Consider the following 23859-nt stretch of genomic DNA (forward strand, 5'->3'; position numbering starts at 1 on the left):
TTTGGAGATCCCTGCACTGGAACACAGCAATCATACTGTGTATAACAAGTTAAAAGACCACACTATTAAGCTTCGACCAAAAATGTGCAATTTATCTTACCTATTTGAATATTTTCAACAGTGTCTGTTTGACTATCACAAAGTGGGCTGACATCAAGTTTGTATTTCTTTTCAATGTCGCCTGAAAAAAAAACACCTTGAGACAGGCTTATAAAAACAGGCTTATATAAAACATAAGCCAATCAATTCAATTATCTTTTTGTTATTAAAAAAACTAATTAACATATTAAATATCACAACATAAAGATGATCAAATTCAGTGATGGACTCCAGGCCACCATGTCCTTTGCTAACTGATTTTTACCATTTACTCAAACTACTGTACCAATTCAATAATCATCCTATCTTAGGTCACCAAAACACAGCACAGGGCAGTACACCAGTACAAAGGTGTAGCCAGAAGAAACATCCTATTTTCTATGCAGACGGAAAACTTGAGATAAGAACAAAGAGCAGATCTAGAACAACTCTCACCTTGGTGGAAGAATTCCTCTGTCACTTTTTCACTCCATTGCTTACTCAGTCTCCAAGGTCTGCATGGGTTACAGATATCTGCGCACTTCAGAGCCATCTAAAGGTGCAACCGGAAACCCAAAGAATAAAGCTGATACTTCTGCAGTACTTTTAACAGAGTACCAGACAAGCAGGCACTACTGCAGAAAACATCGGCAGGCTGTTGGTGTGACTGCAACAGGAATAGTTTGCTAATATGCTAAGCTCTTGCTTCAAAGATATATAATTATCTTTATATTTAAAAAAAACAAAGGTTATACCTGGAGGATAAAATGCCTGTGACCTGCATTTCCTAAGCATAGGTCTCCCTTGTCCAGATGTGTTCTGAATTGTGCCAGGTAGTCGTTCTGTCTGCTGATATCAGTGGCCAAAATCAGGGAGCCCAGTTGACTCTCCATCTTCAGCCTGAGGGGGTGTTATTATATAGGGTCAGCATACTGCATCAAAATACAATGAATCAAAATAAATTGACTAAAACTAGTGCTATTGTGATATTACAATTCCTTTTTTTCCTTTCATGAAATGATGAAATATGAAATGGTCTGAACAAAGTTCATTCAGTTTTGAGGGAGTAATTTTACCCAGTTTTAATATTTCATGTCTTCATTCATGTTGTCATCGCTTCAGTAGTTACAGCTGGTCTTTTAACCAGATTTCAGATATACACTATAAAACAGTACTGTTAATTTACATTCAAAATTTGGTCGGAGTACAGTAACAGTAAATTACAAAGAGGCCATTTACCTGACAAACTGGATCATATCTGATTTGCTTTTAGTACTAAAGGCATAAATAAACATCTTTTTACCATGTTTATGTCTTTATTCCCTGATTTATTACTTTACCATTTGTGGCATATGATCAATTACCAACAAGTAAATACAAGCGTATTTGTTAAAGTAAATCTAGGAAACCATACACCTGTTCTCAAACCTGCATAAATAGTTTTATTACATCAATGAAGTTCACACTGTAAACAACGTAATCATTCAGAAGCATAAAATAAAGAATCTATCAAGAGTTGTCAAAATGATGATCCCAAGTTACAAACTTCTTGGTAAAATCAAAACCATCTAGAGTCGCATTTCCTAGTTAACCTTAATAATTTGTAATGCATGGCCTTAAAAATAATGCATGGCCTAATAAAATAATATTTTAACATTTAGTGTACAGTATGTGTGCTTCTCAAAACAAGTTTATTTTAATTGTAGCCACAGATTTTAGTTGAACCCTGTCAGATTGTGCACTATAATACAGCACAGAATGTGTGCAAATATAAAATAAAAAATCAAACCCATTCTATAAAAGCTAAAAGACATCTGCTTAAACTGTCAAATACTCATGGGGGAAAAAAGAGGTACCTAGTGAAGTAGTATGGATGTTATTATACATAATAAGACAATTACCTTTAGATGATTTGGACATTTATGTGGAATGATAAAAGAGTGGCTCTGTTTGTCTACAGGGTAAAAACTGCTGTACATCAAATCAAAGTTTCTGACTCCAGAAACTGTTCTCACCTGTCTTCAATAGGAAGATGTGCAAACAACCCCGACTCTCTCAGCAGGCCCACTGCTGACCTCCAGTGGTGATTCTCTAGAACTGAGGTATTCTGCAAATTAACACAAAGGCATCTTTTCTACTGCTGCCAATGCCAGCACATAAAGCCAAGCAAGCAGCAATACATTTTATGATTTCAGTACTGTAGTTAAGTACTAAAGCATTAAACCCACAAATGTATCCTTTAAAACTATTTAAAATATCCTGGATAATACTTTAGTTCTATTGTCTACGGCTAGTTGCAGAATTCTGCTGTTGTGCCAGTTGAGTACGTTCTTTGTACATACAGAAAACACAGGATGCTGCATGTCTTTGGAAACTTGCATTATTCAGACACCACAAAATGAACCTATACTTTCCAGTCAAGGAAAATAAAGATGCAACTATGACTCACAGCTTTGATTAACACAGTATATAAATCTTTATAATGGAAATAACAGGTTCTGGATGCAAGGTGATGTTAGTGGATTTGCTTAATTATCTAGTGCCCTTTGAAGGCTGCTACTGTCACATTTTAATTTCACTGTGTAAAGACTTCTTTACATAGATAATATTGAAATGTAATTTCCCCAAGGCAGTAAAGAGCAAATAAAATTTCTATCCATGCCAGTGTATTCTGAAGACAATTTGCATAACGGCTTAAAATTTTCATCAATGTTAAAAGTTCTCGGGAAGAAAAGTACAATATGACATGCAGAAAGTTAAGGAAAAAACAGAATGTATTAGGGTAATGAAATCTAGTTAAATATGAAAAAATACATATATTAGGACCTCAATTTAAAACATTTAAGTGACTTAGAATAGATCATTTCCCTTCTTAAAATGTCAGTGAAGACACTTTCACCCTTTAAAACAAGGCAGATGACAACTGAGAAGTCCACATCCCTGAAATAGGCCAATCGCTTCAAAGCATTCCCCCTTATACCTGGAATGGTGATCATGTCAATGCCCACCCACGTATCAAATATGAATCTGCTATGATCCAGTACCATTTCCCCATTTTAAAAACTCTAATAACGCTGGATAGTAGGACCCACATAGACCACAGGGTGAGTGCCCCCTGCTGGCCCCCACTAGCACCACTTTCAGCAACAACTTTAGTTTTTCTAGTTTTCTCCCATCCAGGTACTGACCTGGCTTTCAACTTGCTGTGTTACAGTGGGCTGCCAGATGTGAGTTGCAGGGCGATATACCTGCTAGAATTAATCAAGTCTAACCTATTCTATACAAATATGATCAAAACCTTGTAGATTATCTCTCCTCTTTCCTCACTCACAAGGAGGCGTCATCACCTGTATTAAAAAACAAAACATTTGACTTCTGATCACTCTCTGCCACAGGGCCTGCTCTTACCTTGTATAGAGCTGCTAAGTAATGATTTGTTTTGATGAGGAAAGGCTGATTAACTCCTGGGTGGTCCAAGTCATGTGTTGCAGCTGCCAACAGACCCAGGAGGATATCCCATGAAGTGAGGGATTTGGAAAGCTAAAAAGGAACAAGAAGTCGCATTTCAGGACAGGGAGTCCTTTTAATATCTGGAAATATTATAAAAAATGGAAACTTGGCTCCAATTTCTTGAAGTGTCACAATCCTAAGTCATGACCTTTAACAAAAGTTGCAAATGAATGGTGATTTCGTTTCATCCCAACTTCAAAGATGAATCATCAAGTAGCCAAGTAGATCCAACCCTTTACTATATAAACTTGAAGCTTTCGACTATCTCCTACAACTCAAATTCCTGTTTTCCACCCTAAATGAGTCTCCACACATCATTTTCTTTGCAATGAATCTGAAAGTCTCCTGGGCTTACCCTACATATATCCTTCAGGAACTGGAGTCAGTGCATACATCTCTGTGTTCTGTAGAGTTTACATGTATATGGTCTTTAACCTGCTCATATTTGACAACATGCACAGAATAATTCCTATTGCTCTTCTTCACAGTATAATGACAAAAATAAAATAAAAAAATCTTACAAGTACACTGTAAAAGTCACCTATGTGATATGCTCCTACTTCCTTCGTTCATCACTTTGCACTTGCTGACATTAACTTTAACTTGCTTAGCATCTAGCCAGTCCATTATTTTGTCCAAGTCTTTTTGTACATTCATTCCTGCAGTTTCTGTTTGTGACTATTGTTTTTGTATGATCTGCAAATTTAACTAGTTTAGTTTCTAACTAAACCAAAACCTAAATCATTGGAATATTTATGTATTAGGTGTACTATCAGTTTTTAGGTCTTTATCTTTAAAACATTCTTAATTTCTCAGTTTCTTAAACAATCCAGTCCTTATTTTCCTAGCTTAAAACTTAACTAACTGAGCAAGTAATATGTTTTGCCTTTAACATTGTTATTGAAGAAAACCACCTTTCTTCCTCCTTTGACTCCACAACGATCTGTTCCCAGTCCACTGCCTGCAAACCGTGCCTCATTACTTCTTAGCCTGCTATTCTGATATTATAAACCCTAATGTTGGACTGGTGCTTTAAGGTGTTTATCAAAAAACAGTATATTATGGTCACAACCTCCCTTTGGTCTTATCACATACATCCCTTAGATCAGGGCTGTCTGAAAAGACTAGGTCAATAAGGAGTCACTCATTGACCATAAAAGCTTTTCTTTTATGCATGGAAAACTGACATCTCCAAATAATGTCATTTTCTACTCTATTCCTAATCTCTTTAAGTGGCCTGAGCTAATATTGTTCCACTTTACCCATGCAGATTCTACATACCCCTCTAGCCTCCCTTATCTGGCACGCAGGTTATTTACAGTATACAGTTCCATCTCACCTCCCCTTCTATCTAGCCTTTTTTTCCAAAACAAGGTATACCCGTGAATTCTACAGTCAGCCCTGTCATTCTTCCCTAAACAGGTTTCCTATTTTCCCACAATATCACAATACGTTATTTATTGCAATTGTGCAACAGCCTCATGTTCTTGCATTTTAGTCTTCAAGTTACTTGCATGGAGCTATAAGCAAAATAATGGATATGTTCTTAAGTTTGATCTTCATGTTCTTAGTCCTAAATTTCCTAAACTGTCCCACTTTGAGCCATTTGCCTCAATTTCCTAGTTTAAAAACACCTCTACTACTGAACACATACACACTGTTCCAACACAGAGTACCTCTGGCTCAGGTCAAACCCATCCTGCTTCTACTGGTCACATCTGTCCAGAAAGATCCCCAGTGACAACGCATTGAAAAACATTATTTTTAGTTTGGAAAAATTGGCATTAATAAGATCACCAGTAACACTGATTCATTTCATCGTCATCCGCCGTACCAGAATGAAAATAAACCGCGACAGCAAACATACATGCTGGTTAAGCTCACTTACAGTACAGTGCAGAAAATAAAATGGTCTTTCTCACCTTGGGCTCCTTTAAATAACAGTGCATGGCCTGAGTCACATCAGCAGCATGAACAGCATTGTGATACGGGTTTTGACTGTGGTAGTCTTCTTGAACCATTACTAATAAAAACACAAACGGATTCATCAAACTATTACAACATTGCGCAATTCCAAGAGGGCAGAAACATATATACATTTTTTTTCTCTATCACCACCTCACTGCTTATGTGCAAGCACAGCCACACTCCTACTGTTTCATTATAGTTTAAGACCATGTAAACTATGCTCTACACAAATTATTTCATTAAACACAATGTTCTGTTAAATAGGAAACATTAAGATAGTGAACATTTCAATGTAACTGAAAACCCAATTTTTCTAAATATCACTGAAGATTCACAAATGTATATTTATTAAAAAGTCTCCAACCCAACTTAAAAAATCCAGGACAATCACATGCACAACTTGTATCAAAAGGAAAACAATTACCTAAAAATCTACGGAGTTTTACCATGTCTAATTGGAAGAGATCAATCAGTCCATACTGGTTAAACAAATGAAAAGTCAGGGAGACCAGGCTGTTTCCTGGAAAAAATAAAAACAACGGAATTAACAACATGGATTGGATTATGAGATTGCTTCTCACTCCCCTGTTCAGTTACTATACTAATTCAACCCTTGAAAGTACAAGCTGCTGACCTTAATAATGAAGTTTATATAATATTCTTCTGCCTTTCAGGAAATGTCACTTGAGTGAAACAGCCCCAGAAAATCACAAAACGGTAGATGTGCAAAGCCATATCAATGTAAATTATTTGAAAGCCATTGCCATCACAATTCGTTAGCCAAATGCACTGTTTTAAGAATGTACTGTATTTTTTTCATTTCACGGCTGTCCAATTAGTAATCATTCCATTAGGAGCTATTCCTTTCCTTCTCAGCTCACATCAACGGCTCCTGTTTAATTTGGCGATTTTGTTTGAAATGGCATCAAGGAAATCAGAGGAGCCAAGAGATTCAAGCCCAGCCCTGGTTGTGTCTACCAACGCTGAGCTGCTCCAAATATATAAATAAGCATTCTGGAAGTAAAATAAATTTAGGAATCATTTAATGTAATCAGGTTTCAACACAGAGCTTCCTAGACTACTGTTTATCAAACTTACCATTTGTTAGCCTGTCAAACAGAAATATGTCGAAGTTCCAGCTTCCAACTTTTTCCAGCATACACTGTAAAAAAATATTTCTAAAATGACCACACAGATTTACACATCAACAAAGGATCTTAATTGTGTTCACAGTGATTGTGCTACAACATCTACAAAAAATGAGCAAATTTATGGAGAACTTGCTTTCATTTTCATTTAATGCTGTAATCAGAAATGTTAATGTAAAAACAGTCTGTGCTTAACATTAAACGGCCTTAATATTAACAAACAGAACAGATTTTCTGTAGTAAACAAACTATTTTAGTTTTATAACTCTTCTAATGACAACTTCACATTCCAAATCTTCAAAACAGGCAGCGTCTCTAAATGGTGAACCATCTGAGCAGTTCCAGTTCATAACTGTCTTTTCCAGGTCTCTTTTTCCTCCAAGTAAAAGAATAACTTTCTTTCAAAGTGGCTTCCCCAGAGCGAAAAGGGCATGACGACCCCCCTCTTACCCTCTTCATTCCCATTTCCAGCTGCCCCCTTCAAGGAGGTGTTTTAGAAAGCCTGTGGTCAAGAGAAATGTCTACAAGAAATCCTTTGTTCCGTGTGCAATCAGTATATTAGCCACAGCTAAGTGACTGCTCCCTGCATGGAGCTATCAGACTGTGTGAAATGGAGCTGTGATATGGGTAGAGCAGGATGGGTGTATACTGATGCACATCTAAGACTACTGTTTGACTGAACGTGTATTTTATGTTGCGTGACGTGTTATTTTGCGTTTGTGTATGGCGAAGCCACGGAGAAATCGGACAGTGAAGTTCCCTCTTCTCTCACGCCCAGACCTTGGCTTGGCCGGTGTAGTCGTCGTCCAGGATGTAGAGGGGGTTCTGGGGAGGGGCGCCCCGGAAGAAACGCGAGGAGTGCAGGTACCTCTGGAAACTCAACAGCCGGCGGACCTTCCTGGCAGACAAAGGGCCCGCAGACTCGGGGCGGGCTGTAGACGGGCAAAAGAAAACACAACACACCAAAGGGGTTACACCATCACCGTGACCCCCGAATTGTATTTCCAAGACAAAACAGGTTTTGCCTTTGTTTAATAAAAAAAGAATATTCAATGCTTTTTTATTAATCTATTTTGTAAACAAACGTCTGTAAAACAGGAATAACCAACACCCCAAATCATAAAGGAGTCTGTGACAACTTTTTAAACGTAGGGGAGGAGAGATTTTAAAGCACTTATGCTTGGGGGAGCTACATTGTAAAGCACATAACATTGGTTTCACATTTAGAATTGCAGAAATATCCGCAAAAAAGAAAACGGAGTGACACTACCGATCTTCCTACATTGCTTCACAACGGATTCGCTTGAAAATCCTTTTTAAAAACACTAAATTGTTTTTCCATCCACACAGGCAGATCCACATAGTTTCTAAGTATAGTCAAATCACATTTTCTGTCATAGTTAACTTGATTTACTAATACGGCAAACAAGTCAAAGTTTTCCTGGTTAGGGGCTTAAACGAGACGTTTTTTGTCAAAGCGCATCCCACTTCCAAATTCCCAATTATGTTTCAGAGAAACACATTTTTAAATGACAGAAAGTAAACACCATTCAAATTTCTTTTGAAAACACATCTTTCAACATTCACCGGACTTCACATTCCTTAAGCCAAACCATACAGAAGTTAAGTGACCTCAAAAAGAGAACTAAACAAACCAACAAGCCATTTTAAATCAAGTCCGAAAAGGTTCCCTGAATGTTCCCCTGGGAAAGGGCCTCTTTCCACCTTGCTACGCACCTTTCTCCCTCGGCCCCATGCAAGCTGAGCACAACGCCCCGCAGGCGAGACGAACCCCTCGGCCACAGAATTTCAGTTAATTTGTTTGGTCTTGGGGAAAAAAAGCAGCGGCGGCTTTTCGAACTCGGAGTTCCAGAACTCTTAACTGCCGCGAGGCACGCGGCGCCTCCGCCATTCAGGCAGAGGAACAAAACGCACACAAGTGACTGACCAGGTGGATCCAGCCATCGTGGGATCAACTGTATGTGGACGACTTCCCCCAGAAAAAATGACCAGAGGAGATTTAAAGTATTAGGCCATCCGGTGCACCCCCAAAAAAAAAAAACTTTATGGCAGAGGTTTTGCTGCCTACCAAACTACCAGGTGACCCTCACAGAAGCTCCCATAACATACCCTGTAAGCCCGAAGGTAATTTAGAGTAACTTGTGTCTATGTCCCAAATTACACCTTGCACCTTGCATCAGGGAATCTTAAAGTGTGAACACTCTGTGCCCTCAATTGATCACTGTAAATCCCAGCACCAGAACAGTTCAATGGGCTCCTTCAGACTGTACAAATACTCTACAACTACAGTTCCTCAGAGTGAGATTGCTGATTTTGTAAGTATACTGTATGCTGCATTGCCTAAACCAAAAGAAGGCATCACAAAGTATTAAACCCGCACATTTGAACTAATACTTTCAACTACATGTTAGCGCTTTAGGATTAAGTACTGAAAATGCACAGAATTGTTTTTAAGATATCTTCAAAAAGTGTACCTGGGACTTGAAACTAAAATAAAAAAAAAAAAACAAAACAGTGAGAGGGAGCCTATGATGAAATATCCCAAAATACATGATCGCAAGGGAAAACTGAAAAATACCCCGGACAAAAGCTGGTGTAACTGAAAAGTTCTTCCGAGTCCAAAGTTTACTTGTCAGCTGTTTCTCATATACTTTTGTGAGAAAGAAACTATTTATTGTTAGGTAAAACTACATTTGATGGTAAATAAAAAGGCAGCTGCTAATTATTCTGTCCCAATCGTATTAGTCATTCTTCACAAAAATTTAACAGGGTTTTAAAAACTACAGTCTTAAACATCTTGAGTTGTGCGCTTTAAGCAAAATGTCCAAGGTTTTCATCAATAGCCATTTCAAATTTTCCAATTCTTTTGGATTATTATTACTGTCCTATGACTGACAGACTCTTTTCGCCAAAAGCCTTTTTAGAGTCTTTTTCTGTGATTGTTTTATCTTCTGCAGCGGCCGTATTTTCCTTGGCTTTCTAGTTTTAATTCCATTTTGTGTAAAAATATTGTAAAGCACTATACAATTGCTTTTAAAGGCCATATTTTAAAATGGTTTTTGATAACTCTGTGCTGTCTAGATTCAGATTAGTGGTGGGCTAGGGGGACTGGCTGGAGCAGTCTGGATGAGGCCCAGAATGGAGCTGTTGTGGATGCTGAGGGAGTGGGGTGGTGTCAGAGCGGAGCCAATGTGAGCACGGAATACCATCCCCAGACGGAGGACACCAGCAGCTGCCCTGGCCGTCCCCACTGTGACTCGAGCCAAGCCAAGGCGCTGCCGAGACAGCGGCCCTCCCCTCCCCTCCCCCAGACCTGTACGGGAGTGGCCAGGGCAGGAGAGGGCCCTGCCAGTTCAGCATGTGCAACACTGTCCGATCCAAAAGAAAAACTATTAACAGCGCCACACAAAAAAATAAAGAGGACAAGCCTGGAAACTGTGGAAGAGTGCACTTAAAATGGAGAACGGGGGGACATCTCTTTGCGTTAAGGGAGGTGGGTGAATGTAACGGGCTGCCAAGTCACATTGCTGAAGGCAGCGCCCTGGCCTTCTTTTAAGAAGCGGCTGCAAGACTAGTAGGAGCTTCTGCAAAACTAAGTGAGCCAGGGGGACTGAACGGCGCCCCTCTTGATTGGAGCCAGTCTGATGTTCATCACCAGCCATGGCAACACTGGCAGCCAGACGTGTTTTTATCTCAGCGGAAGTTATTGCAAAAAGCCGTCGGCAGAAGTCAACAAAAAGGGACGTGTACAGAGGTTTGGAGGCCGTGGCTATTCCGACTGCGCCAGGGGCTGGGGACAAGGAACACATCCATATTTGAAAACGGGGAAGACGGTGAAAGGAATTTGGGGGGAAAAAAAAAGAGAACACCACAACGCCTTTAAAAAAATCCCTGTCCTCTTTGCTCTTTTTATATTTAGATAGACCCCAGTTTTGTGCTTTTATACTAGAATATGCCTATATACACTGAATTCGCAGTTTGATTTTGCCATGATTTCAATAAAACAATTTACATAAAAGTACTGTTAAAACACTTTCATACCCCAGCTGTTTTTATTCATGTTGTCAGTCTCAGGAATGGTGGGAACGAGGTTATGTCCAGTATTTGAAACTGACCACTAACCTCTAGTTGAGTCCCTCAACTCCTGCTCATTAACTACTGTCTTCCACCTCTCATTAACTGCTCTCTTCCCTCGTGGCTCCTTCCACCTGCTATCATCAGGACTGCTGCATCTACGGTCACGCTCCAGCCTATTCTCAAAGCTCATTTATCCAGACTCGTACACTAGCCTGAACCCTATGATTCATCTACTACACTGCTCTCCTTGACAGCCACAACAAAACCAGCTTTCCATGAGGTCAGTGTTTTTACTGCATAATTCATGACAGAGATCCATTCTCCAGTTTATATCTTTGACCTAATTAGATTACATATTGCACAACACAATAGTTGCACATGAAACTAAAATACTCATTGCACAAACTGTGATTGCTGTAACTTGCTCTTGATAATTAAAAATGTGTCTGCAAAATTAAAATGTGTTTATTATCTGTAAAATCCACATTTTAAAGATAATGTAAAATGGGTGGAGCGGTGGCTCTATGGCTAAGGATCTGCCCCTGTAGCTGGAAGGTTGCCGGTTCAAATCCCGCAGATGACAGAGGAATCCTACTCTGTAGGGCCCCTGAGCAAGGCCCTTAACCCCAACTGCTCCAGGGGTGCTGTACAATGGCTGACCCTGCACTCTGACCCCAGGCTCTCTCCCTGTCTGTGTGTCTCATGGAGAGCAAGCTGGGATATGAGAAAAGATAATTCCTAATGCAAGAAATTGTAAAGGGTTAATAAAGTGATGTTATTATTATTTTGTTTTGATCATTCAGGTCTTGCACGGGTAGAATGCTACAGCACAGGAAACGTCCAATATCATATTCGTACTTGCTTTTCACACTTACAGTGCAAAATTCGGAAGTCGATGTACAGGTACGGATGAGAGCCCCGTCGTTCTGGTTCAAATCCCAACCGGCTTCGTACTCTCACATCTCCTGGAAGGCAGGAAAAAAACAGCCCTCAAGAAACTTTCAACAAGGCCTGCAGCTGGAAAACAGAGCTTATCTGGCAATGGCAAATAGCAGCTTATAATGTATGACAACTAATGAGCATGCAGCATCGTGCCAATGATTATTAAAAGTAAATGTCAGCAGAGGCATCAAAACAGATAAATAAGCTTGTGCTTTGCATTCAAACAAAACCAAAACGTAAAACACAGACTCTTTAATGATGCTTGTCAGTGCAACCTAGCGTGACATCTGTTAATACTCATTCAATATTTCATCTTTCAAAGGCTTTCAAGAAAATTTGCACAAACTGTAATACAAAATAATGGCAGCTTTCAGCAATTCAGTTGCTGATGATTGTAAAATTAGAAACTTTCCCACTAGCAGTTACTTACTTGAAAACAGCTGTTTGAATATTACACAAGCCCCTATCAAAATACCAAAACTGTGAATTAAAATTTAATACCACAAAATGTGAATGATGAAACTAAATCTGTGAAATGCGGGTTTTAAAATAATCAAGGTAAAGGAAACACATAAGGTAGAAATCTTTGATACAAACAATGCAAAACTGAACAAGCAAGCAGTGCTGACCAGGATGTTCTTGAAGAACACTGTGAAATAATTCAAACAAGCAACAAAAATAAATTCAGATTGTTTTAAACAGGTATGTAGAAGAATCAATGACTCATTGAAGGGCTCTCAGATTCACACAACTCTTGGAACAAAAAGCACTTTGGGTATAACACACAGGCCAAAGGGTGCCCTGTAATTCACAGCTTTACACTTTTCTTCCTGCTGGTCACTTGCATCAGTTCTCAGAAAAAATATATATAGAAAGATACAGAACAGTAGTTCAAAATGTGTAAACCTTTCCCCATAACTGCAGTTTAAAGCTTAATTCACTGACAAGAAAAATATTAACTGAGAAAAAAATTTTGTAAAAATACCTTCACTGGAAAACACATTTTGATTCAGTTTTTGGAGGGTAAGGCAATTGTGTTCATTTGCAAGGCAGATTTATTTGCAACATTGTCTGTCACTTGACTGAAAGCCTAGCAACAGCAAGTTGCTTAGTCATTAATAATTCTGTCCATTGCAGAATTAGACTGGCAAAGAACAGTACTTCCACCTCTCCAGAGACGTCTTCGAGCAGGAATGCATAATGAAACCATTCTCTTTTTATCTTCTAGTGCCTAGCTTTTAACTAGAAGACAAGGGCTTGGGATATGTAAACCCATATTTCAAAAAAACCTACTGAAAATAAAATAAAAATAAAAACATATTGTAAGTGCCACGAGAACTGCAGTTTTAGGGGGTGATAAAATGTGTTTAGTATTGAAAGGTGGGCTACAACGTGTTCCGTCTGCACGTTGAGGGCAAGTGAAACTGGATTCAGTGACAAGAGCATATTACAGAAGTGACATCACTTCCTCCCTAGAACCGTAGACTATGACATCACTTCCTCCCTAGAACCGTAGACTATGCAGAGCTAGCCCGCAGCGCACATCCTACGGGGTCTTTGTCGTAGGGCAGGTCACTGCTATCAAGGGAGCTGTGAGGTGCAAGCTCTAAGCCCGTGAATGACAATCTCACCATCGATGTGCTGCACTCAGTCATTTCAATTTTACTACAAACTGTAAAATGCCAATGTGTCTCATTCGGTTACGTATTGACTGCAGGTTTAAGAAATTCTGCTGTACCAGGATACACAAGTTGTTGCTCTCACCAACTGAATGGCCTATCAAGTGTCTTCATGTTCATGGAAAAATAGAAGATTGAATAAGTAGGATTTTTTTCTTATAACAAACATCCACCACTAGATTTTAAAAGCAAATGTAATTTTTAATTAAGGATATATGGACTAAGAATGAACAGCAATTATGGCCAGTTTCCTACTGACAAATCAAACTAAAAAGTGTAACTCTTACATAGTAAAACTGCAACTTACAAAGCCATCAATGTTTAAGCTCAACAGTTAGACTTAATTAAAAAGAAAACTCGGCTACAACAGCACTGGCACAAGAGCTGCATAACCCAGTGTGAGAAATCAAACAGACTTGACCTTTAGAACCCTTGTCCAATAGCATGAAGCCTCCCAATTATTCATGTCTTGCATGACCTGTATATAAAAGTTAGCTAAAGAAATGTAGGTGCATTTGTATTTTTCAACTTTTATTAAGTAAAATGTGAAAATGATCATTATAAATGTGTAATTATACACTAAATACTCTATTCAAATGTATTGGTATTCATCTGGCAATTTCACAAAGCCTCAGTATGTTTGTAAAAGCTGCTAGCATGTACCTTGAATATCTCTGTACTTAAAAAAAAAAACCACTCAGAACCTCAGACAAAAGATTATATATAAGATTATTTATCAAAAGGTTTGAGGTTAAAGCAAAGGCTGCAAACCTATCAGGAAGCGGATGCAAGAATGTTTTACTCAAATTTGTGATGTAGGCACAAAAGTGATCGTGAAGGATAGCTCGCAACCAAGAGTAACCAATAGCAATGAAACATCTTCTCCTGATATTAAACAATATCAGGCTACAATGTTTACAAAATTACTGTCTTATGCTGGCCTCATGAATCTGGTCTGTGGTAGTTTTTTAGGGCAACATGAAACCAGAGTTGGGGTAAAAAGTAGCTTATTGCTTACAAATGTGACCAAATCACAGGATCATGCCAGCATTATGATTAGCAAAGAAAGGTGAAGCTCATTTTTCAAATAAGTTCATCCTTCTGTTAAGAACAGAAATGATCTGCTCAGCTTTGGGTGTGATTTGCGTGCCCTGGTCCTGGTGTCCCTCACTAAAACTGAGGACCAGTGAGATTACAAATTTTACCAAGATACTTGGAGCTCAGTCCTAGTCTCAAATGGACTGAAGAATAAGATAATGCAAAGTGTGTATTAAAACGCAATGGCAAATTTTGAAAGGCATATACATCTTTCGTTTTTAATTAGCATAAATTTATTGAAGGCCTGGATTTTCGTCAAAGTTGTGTATAAATTTAGAGAATATGATACGTATATGTGCAAAACAAGTCAATGTTTTTAAGATTTATCAGGGTTTTGTATAACATCATCAGGCACAAACAAGGTGGAATTACTAATGCTCATTTAAGTTCATTTAGAACTATAGTCTATGTTAATGTTCTAGATGCTCTGCAAATTGGATGTGCCAACTCAACTGTATTGTGTGCGATTGAAGGAGTTAAAACAGCTGTTTTAACATCTGTAATGATGATTTGTCTTTCCTAACACTGGTTTATTTTAGGCAACATTTCAAATTTCAGTTAATAACTTGCTTACTTATTTTTTCTTCATTGATGTTTCACTGAACTGAACTGAACAGTGAAACCCACCATATTCAGAATGGAAATTGATGGGAAGTGATTAACGCAAAAAACTGACATTTTATGATGGAAAAAAATACAAAACACAAACAAAAGGCTGATATCACTGGACAAGACTGTGGTAAAAAAAAATAAACTGAAGCACGCATGGAACAAAGTCACAATGATAAATACAGCTAGCTATTCACAGAAATCACAATTACTCTTCATCTTGTAAAATTACTAGAGGTCTGAGCAAACAAGTCACTGAAGAATTGTCCTTCTCCACTTCTCTAACTGCCTCATCACTCATGCAGGAACATGGAGGGCAGGTTCATTTACGTTGCAATGAGTGTAAGGTATGAAGCAGGGATCCAACTGCATGCACACCTGCTCAAGACCACCTTTCACTTCAAGGGGTCCATGGTCAAACTAGCAGGATTAATTACATTACTGAGAGGTGGAAAAGAAAACACTATCCCCTGATGATATTTTATTCAGGAATTGATATAACAATTCCAACCCTTGGAATGTCAAAAAGATCAAGAGCACTCACTAGTGATCATTCCAGTTAATCAGCAAACAAATGGCAAGACTGAAGCGTAACATACAAAAAAAAAACAAGTTCACTTCATTTTGGAAGTACTGTAATTTAAAATTCACACTCAACATAGATGAAAGGAAATTAAAGATTTCATAGAATACATGTTTTAGATAACAACAGTGGTCTTTAGTTAACCCAGTGGTCTTTACTGTGTAGATAAGCATGGGATCTGATCAAAGGATAATTGTTCTATATTTTTGGTTTCAGCATGGGTTTAAAGATCATTTGGATGGAAGCAAGGGTTTCAGTGACTTGTGTAGTTTGGCAATCTTCGAATTGTTAAATAAGTGAAATAAAAAAAACTCCTTTGAAAACCACCTTTTTTTCCAGTACTACCAGACAAAGTGGTTTTCTCAACTTACAGGAGTTCCAGCAAAAGTAGAAACAGTACTTACCTAGCATACGAATATACAGAGCAGTCTGATCAGAACTATCATAGGAGATTGCTCCACGTCTCTGCAAAAAAATGAAAAGAAAAATGACCATTCTGAAAGTATGGAACACTACTAAGTGGGATAAAGGCATTTTAAATCAGACACTAGGAAATCCTACCATGATGTGAAGGGAAATCTAAACATTTTAAATATATCATGAAATAATTTAAAGTTGCAAAAACAGGAGTTGTATAAACTCAAATTTACTTTAAAAATATCAATTTAGAAATTCAATCAACATATCAATATAAAGAGTATTAACTAGATGTGTTTTAAAAGTTTTCCGGTAATTGAAAGGACACCGGTAGAAAACAACACTACATTAAAACAATTTGCCTGATCAAATCAAGCTGAAAGGACTGTTTTGGGGAGCTGCAAAAAAACACAAAGGTTAGAAACAGGAAAAAGATATGTGGCCCCATTCAATTCAGTTGGTTGCAAGCGGCTAGTCGTGTACTGCATGTCGCAGTTTCTTGGAAGGTCAGGGTATTCGCTTTCACAATGTTAGATTGACTTTGTCAATTCCTCTGAGTTCTGAATTCTTGTATCAGGACTCTCAGTCTTATCTGTTCAAGACTCAAAAGATTTTTTTAGCCTAATAGGTAGCTACATCAAGTTCGGAGCTTCCCCATCTTATTTTTATCGTTTAGGACGTTCCCACACAATCCACACAGACAAAACACGCTGCATTCCCTTCTGAATCGACTTCTTAAAGTCTAGTTTAAAGTCTAAGTTGACTTATGTTAAAGAACGCTGGACTCGTGATTAGATAAAACAAGAGCTCTAAAAAACTGGGCAAAAGAAAAAGGGAGGAAAGGAAATGTTTAAAAGCAGCATCTTAAAAAGTCAGTTTGGTGTAGTACTTTCTTACACATTTGTAGCCAGTAATCCCGAACAGCAAGTAATTTTCTCATCATGATTCATACCTTCCTTCCACTGCAGCAATTTGGCTAATCAAACTGGTCTCCATGTCAGACAACTTCTGCGATCATGTTTTCTGAACAGATATTCTCCCACAGTTACAGGCATACCGGCAAGCAAAGCAAAATGTTTTTACATGATTTGGCTACCAAGAGTAAAGGCAGCCCTTTTCTGCCCTGTCACATTAAATATCATCCAGATTTGTATTCAGGTACGTGATGAATTAAAGAGTTACTTTTTACCTACACCCTAAGGCACAGTGGTGAATTATGGGTTACCAACTTCAATGTTACACGGTTTTTATCATTTGAATAAGAGGTGCTTTTTCTGCATTCAAACAGAAAACAAGACATGAAACTATTATCAGATTCTAAAGTTCCTTATTTCTAGTTAAAGCATCAGTAGCACTAAACCGCATTAGAGATTGCATCTTAGCAACATATCACTTGAAAAATCTTGGTTAATCCAGCCTACAACTACATCCTAAAATGCATGTTGATGTATACAAATGACCTGTATCAACACAGATGAAGACGTACTTGCAGGATATTGGCTGTTTCTTCACTACATTTATGTAATACTGGTATCTCTCAGATCATCTGCTGTATGTTACTTAAATTCTTACCACAGTCATGAAACTATTTCTCAGTTGACACCTTCCTGACGCATGGTTCATCAAAATAACATGCAGAACTGTTGCACACCAAGCTCAAATTCATTGTCATTATACTCATACACAGGAATATGGTATAACGGTTCAGATCGTAGGTGAGAGAGGCTGGGAGTTTAATAGTTTGATAGTGCAGGGGTAAAAACTGTCACTAAGTCTGGTAGTCCAACTCCGAATGCTCCGGTACCGTTTTCCAGATTATAGAGGGTCAAACAGTCTGTAGCTGGGGTGTGTGGGGTCTTTGATGATGCTCAGAGCTTTCCTCAAGCACCGCCTGTCATAAGTGTCCTGGATGGATGGGAGAGCAACCCAAGTGATGGACTGGGCAGTTTTCACCACCCGCTGTAGGGCTTTGCAGTCAGCGATACTGCAGTTGCCACACCACACTGTGATGCAACCTGTCAGTGTGCTTTCTGTAGTGCATCTGTAAAAGTTAGTGAGGATCTGGGGAGATATCTGAGCCTTTTTAAACCATCTTAGGAAGTACTTTCTTAATCAGACAAGATTAAGAAAGTACTTAATCTTTCTTAATCAGACAAGTGGCGTTGAGAGAACTGCTGACGAGCTGCAACCTTAACTTCCCAGGAGGTCTCCCAGCCAGGTACTGACCAGGCTCACACCTGCTGAGCTACACTGGGCTGCCAGTCATGAGCTGCAGAATGATATGGCTGCTGGCGTATTTAAATACAACGCTTGTGCCGAGCACCACCCAATATCAACCCTCATCCCCTCCCACTTATAGAACGGTTTCTGTTGTCTGAAGCACTACACAGCTACCTCTAAATAACTGAAAAACCAGGTTTCTGCTATACTTTATTATACAAAACAGCTCAGGCAGATCGATGTAGACAAATGGCTATCCACTTTTATCCCCCCCCTCCCCCATCGGGGTTTGAGGTTATGAAAGAGAAACCAAAGCAGCCGCTGTGAAACATTCAGCAGGAGTCCAGGCTCTTGCGGCTGCGTGCAGCCCAAGGACGAGAAGCTGCAAGGTCACACAAAGTCCACTGCCACCCGTCAGAATAATCTCACATCACACACTCCTATGGCAATATCTCGCTGCCCTCTGCCACGAGGGTATCATAGCTGGTTATAATAAATACATTATCTTTAAATATTATGACTTTTTTTCCCCTCAAATGAGCTGTATTATCCACATACACCTGCTGCTCCTTCTTGTTGTCCTTACAATAGCTCACTGTTGAGGACGATACAAACCCTGAAAGTGCCCCTCTGCAGGGCCCTGCGCCTCGTACCCCTGCAGCCTTCGGAGGAAAACGCTCATGCTTTCTGAGCTCCACCACAAACAGCTAACAGAAAACACTGGCACACCTCCAGGGCTACATTCAGATAGTTGGCTGGGGTGTCCCGAGATGGCATCAAATTCATTCTATGACGTCAATTGGCTGAACCAATTTGCATACTTGATTTTTATCCATTACCAACCCAACCCCTCGCCTCCCCCTTCATCCCTCTGAGCTTTAAAATGCAAAACAAAATCCTCGTAAACAGAGGTACAAAAGAGCTGCTCTATGGTTTTCTGCAGCAAAAGAAGAAACATCTAACGCAGGCATTTAAAGCATTCCTCTTACATATTTCACAAGGCTGTTGCTCAAACATTTAATGTTAATCATTAGTGACACTTACCAACTATTCCTTTCTACTAAAACGTATCTCAGCTTGCCAGAATGAACTGGAAGTCTTGTTAAGGACTATTAAAAACCTTATTTAGTATGCACAAGGACTACTTACACAGAGCGTAGAGTCTGTGACAAATGCCTATGATGTCTTACAGAAACAGATGTGACTGTGCACACAGCCTTCAAAGGTCTAGACTCCAGACATTGTATACTTTAAATACGGCTCCAGACTACAGCACACTCAAAAAGATCTGTTTCTGTTCAAAGTTCCAAGGTTGTCAGTTTTTGTTTACCTGAAAACTACTTAAGAGTTTTTACTTGGAGGCCAAGGTACAATGACCTCAACATCAATGAAAATTAAGTTTGGCATAGATCTCAGAATGAAAAATAAACAGTACAGCTGCTATACTCCATATATACATACACACAAGCATCTGAAGTAATAGTATTTTATATTGTGGATCGTATTTAAAAGTATATGAAAGCACTTCACAAAATACAGTAAAACAGAACACAGGTCAGAGCCGAACGACAGTAAATATTTACACAAGTTAAATTACACATTAAAACCCATACAAATGAGGTGATTAACAAAAACAATCATCATAATCAAATTCTTAATAGACCCAGGAAAGGACTTCCAAATGTGTGGAACCATAGTACGGAAAGCACTAATTCTTCTTTGGATAAGCAAGAGTATCTTTGACAAAGCAGAAGTTCCATTCTGGCACAATGTCAATGCTGACAGAGAAAATCCTTAAATTTAAGTTGGGCCCAGGTCATTTAGTGCCTGAAACGTAAGCAACAAGATGTTACAGTTGATTCAATATTTAACTGGTAACCAGTGGAACGATGCTAGGACTGGACATACACAACCCTCATTACAGTAAAATAGTTTTCTCTCATTATAACCCAGACCGAGTACTAATGCACTGTTTGTAAGATACCGGACACTCTGCTGGATCTCTGTAGGAACATTACTCAATATCTGTGTTATAATACCAAGGTTAAAGACTGAAAACTTGAATTGCTTTCTCCATACCAAACCCAGACAAGAGTGCTCTGTGGTACAAAATATTCTGAATCACCATCATGCACCACCATGTGTCGCATAAGTTTGTAACCTCAGAAACTGGCATAGTCTCATGACCATCAGCCACCAATCTAAAGTCTCAGACTGCACCGATGTGGTACAGTATGTGGCAAACTCAAAATTACCTCAGCTCTTGCTGCATTTTAACTGCAAATATTTTACCCCACACTTGTCTGAGGGACACCAGAAGTAATTCCAGCCAAACTTATACAATAAATTGCTTTGTGTCACAGCTAAGAACTATACTGCCTGTAAGGCTATAAGCAGTAAGGTCTCGACATACATGAGGGTTTGTTGCAGAGAACTGTCACAGATAGCCTAATTTGCACACAAAGTCCACCCCTATACTACACTGCAGTATATTTTTTAACCATGCAGACTATACAGGTACACTCCGTTATATAAGAAAATTAGCAAGGGATTGGCTTTAAATTAATTTCAATAACATTTATCAACTCAAAATAATAACGCACCTGAAGAAGCTCCACAGCCGATATGTTGGGTCTCTTTTCTTTTCTTTAAAGCAGGGAATAAACCTTCACCTGTTCCTCGAAATAATAATTACAAACCTGCAGTAAAAAATGCTACAATAGCACGGGTCCCTCTTTCTCTCTGCCTCCGTGATTAATTAGCGCCCGCTGTAATGAAAAGGGCGATAAAACTACAGTCCCCGACAGTCATCTCCAGCCCATCGTTCCAGACGCGGCCAACACAGAACCTGAAGTGTCTGTTATGAAATAAAACAGGGAGAGGCTCACTCACGAGTCAGATTTGTCTCATGATCCTAGTGTTTGACTCCGCAAATCTGAAAGTTGTAGTTAACAACCTTTGGCTCGGTTTCATCCGATCCACTCTTCCTCCTTACACAACCCCATCAGCCAGACCGAATTGCAAATAAACAAATTTGCCAATGTTGAGCCCCTGCTGAAATTATACAATTCTGAAAGCTACAAAGCCTTGCAAAAATTTTCAGCCTCTACTTAAATCAGATTCTGATGTGTTAGTTATAAACGAAAACATTGTTTTTCAATTGAACTCTAAAAACTAATGCTCAGAGCATTTTTACATTTTTTTTTTACTTGTAAAAGAGGTTAAATGTCAGCAAAACCTGGAAAGAAAATATGCAATCAAATTATAACTATTCTGCAACCTCAGTCAGTACTTGGTGGATCTCTATCAGCTTCGCACAGCTAAAAGGTGTAATTCATGACCTTGGTTCCTGGTATTTTGGAGTTCATTGATAAACCGCAGCCTTCACAACTTGGATAATGGATTCATATCGGATTCAATTCAGGACCCACTCAAGGGCAGTTACTCTCTTCTTGTGAGAGCATTCCCACTGTGGCTCCGGCCTCGTGCTTCACCCTAATGTGACCTTTCAACTCCATTTTCGATTCTTGGCCGACTCAAGCGGGGTCTGTTCTGGGATTTGCGCCACCCATTTTCCCCTCAACTTTTGACAAGCTTCCCAGTCCCAGGAGCAGTAGGTCAGGCAGTGCTGAGCAATGGTGAGTGTTCTGCACTCATTACTGGAAAGTGATGGACTCAAATCCCAAGTGAGACACTGCTGTTGTACTTGTGAGCAAGGCGCTTCATCTGAATTGTTTTGGTATAATACCCCTCTGTATAAATGTTTGCAAACGTTAGTTGCTTTGGATAAAAACATCCAACAAATAAATGAGGAATTAGATTAGAATAATCCCCATAACCTGGTACTGCCAAAATTAAGCTTAACATTTGGGACAGAATTCACTTCTTGATGTGCTATGTTGGGTGGCTGCACTAGGTATTAGTTCTTTGCATTTAGACCACAATCCTTCAGCAACATGTATGCAGTACTTTTACACTGTTGCAAACTGTTCAGTACATTTCTCTCTCGAAGGGACTGCAAATCTTTCAAAACCACCACTGGCTTTACAGTTTCCTGATCTGGGTAGAGCCTGGACAGTATGGTGCACTTTCCACTTGTTAATGAGCTTCACTGTACTCAACGGGATGAGTACCCTTCGCCTCATGTGTGCTCTTCTACCACTTTACATGCAACTTCTTTCAAAAGCTCCTTGGTCTTCTGAATGATTTATTGCATCACAAGTACTACAGACAAGTAGCTCTACTTCACATTTAACTAGGTAGATAGTTAAATGTGAATTTGTACATGTGTACTCTGTAGTCAAGTTCAACCAATTTGATCACACGGAAAGAGAGACTATTACACCAATTGTGGTACAAAAGCTTTTGTGCCTGAACTAATTTAGGAGTTGCTATAGCAAATGAGTTCAATGCTTATGCAACTCAGAATCATCTAATTTTCTCTGACTTATGTAAAACCAGCATTTTAGAGTGCGTTGTGCGGATTCTAAATATAAAGTTCTAGTTAAATTTAAAGCTTGTTCTCTGTCCCACCTTAAATGTGACTTTAGTCACTTATAAGGTTTCTAAATAATTACAAGATGACAAAATGCAAATCATTGGCACAAGTTTATTGCTATGGTACATGAGGTTTTCTACACATTTTAGCATGTCCATCTGTTACATTTTAATTCCACTGGAACAGCAATTAAAAACTGTCACCAACTCCCTACTTTTTTACAAGGGATGCCAAGTAATAGATAGCTAGACAAAAGTATTCCTAAAACATAATTAATACACAGCTGATAGATCTGTTGGCTTGGAAACAAGCCATCATCACCTTTAGATAAAGTGGAAAACTAAAAAAAATCATTTAAAAAAAGCCTCATTTGAAAGCTATACACACACATGTACCACAGTTCACTACCTGAAAAAAAAGGTATTGGCACCAGATCTGGAATCCTAACCTATTCTCAAGCTTTCAATATTCTTTCAGATTGCTATGGTCCTTTGTGTGGACCATGGTTATCGTTTCCAATACCAAGAGTTTATTACTCTCATTAGGATTTAGAAACCTAACTAATTAAATAACTAAATTAGCAATGGTGAGACCCTACTGTTTCAAATACTTTGGAACAAATCTACTTTTCTCATCTTAATGCTAGTCTACATTGCTATACTCACATCCCAGATCATAACGGCATTCAGAATGGGGAAAAGAGTGTTCATACAGTATGTACAGTAATTCTTACGCCAGCAGCCATATCACCCTGCAACTTACAACTTGCAGCCCACTGAAGCTCAGCAGGTTTGAGCCTGGTCAGTACCTGGATGGGAGACCTCCTGTGAAAAACTAAGGTTGCTGCTGGAAGAGGTGTTAGTGGGGCCAGCAGGGGGCGCTCACCCTGCGGTCCGTGTTGTTCCTAATTCCCAAGTATAGTGACGGGGACACTATACTGTAAACAGGCACTGTCCTTCAGATGAGACGTAAAACCGAAGTCCTGACTCTGTGGTCGTTAAATATCCCAGG

At 39.0% G+C, this 23859-nt stretch overlaps 1 protein-coding gene across 4 annotated transcripts in view; it reads right to left on the bottom strand.

The window, feature by feature from the left end:
- pde7a (phosphodiesterase 7A) overlaps positions 1–23859 on the bottom strand; it is a 52881-nt gene that overhangs the window by 2241 nt on the left and 26781 nt on the right. For 2 of the 4 annotated variants that reach the window (XM_006634004.3, XM_015353672.2), the window contains exons 2-12: positions 16118–16178; positions 11678–11767; positions 7485–7636; positions 6655–6718; positions 5981–6076; positions 5511–5611; positions 3487–3618; positions 2094–2185; positions 834–978; positions 535–631; positions 101–181 (exon numbers count right to left, since the gene is read on the bottom strand). In XM_006634004.3, coding sequence (XP_006634067.3) covers positions 101–181; positions 535–631; positions 834–978; positions 2094–2185; positions 3487–3618; positions 5511–5611; positions 5981–6076; positions 6655–6718; positions 7485–7636; positions 11678–11767; positions 16118–16178 — 1111 coding nt within the window. Of the gene's footprint in view, positions 1–100; positions 182–534; positions 632–833; positions 979–2093; positions 2186–3486; positions 3619–5510; positions 5612–5980; positions 6077–6654; positions 6719–7484; positions 7637–8441; positions 8552–11677; positions 11768–16117; positions 16179–23859 lie in introns of those variants that run through there. The other 2 variants (XM_015353671.2, XM_015353675.2) reach the window with 2 other exon arrangements.

The sequence above is a fragment of the Lepisosteus oculatus genome, chromosome 6, assembly GCF_040954835.1.
Source record: "Lepisosteus oculatus isolate fLepOcu1 chromosome 6, fLepOcu1.hap2, whole genome shotgun sequence".
Lineage (NCBI taxonomy): Eukaryota > Metazoa > Chordata > Actinopteri > Semionotiformes > Lepisosteidae > Lepisosteus > Lepisosteus oculatus.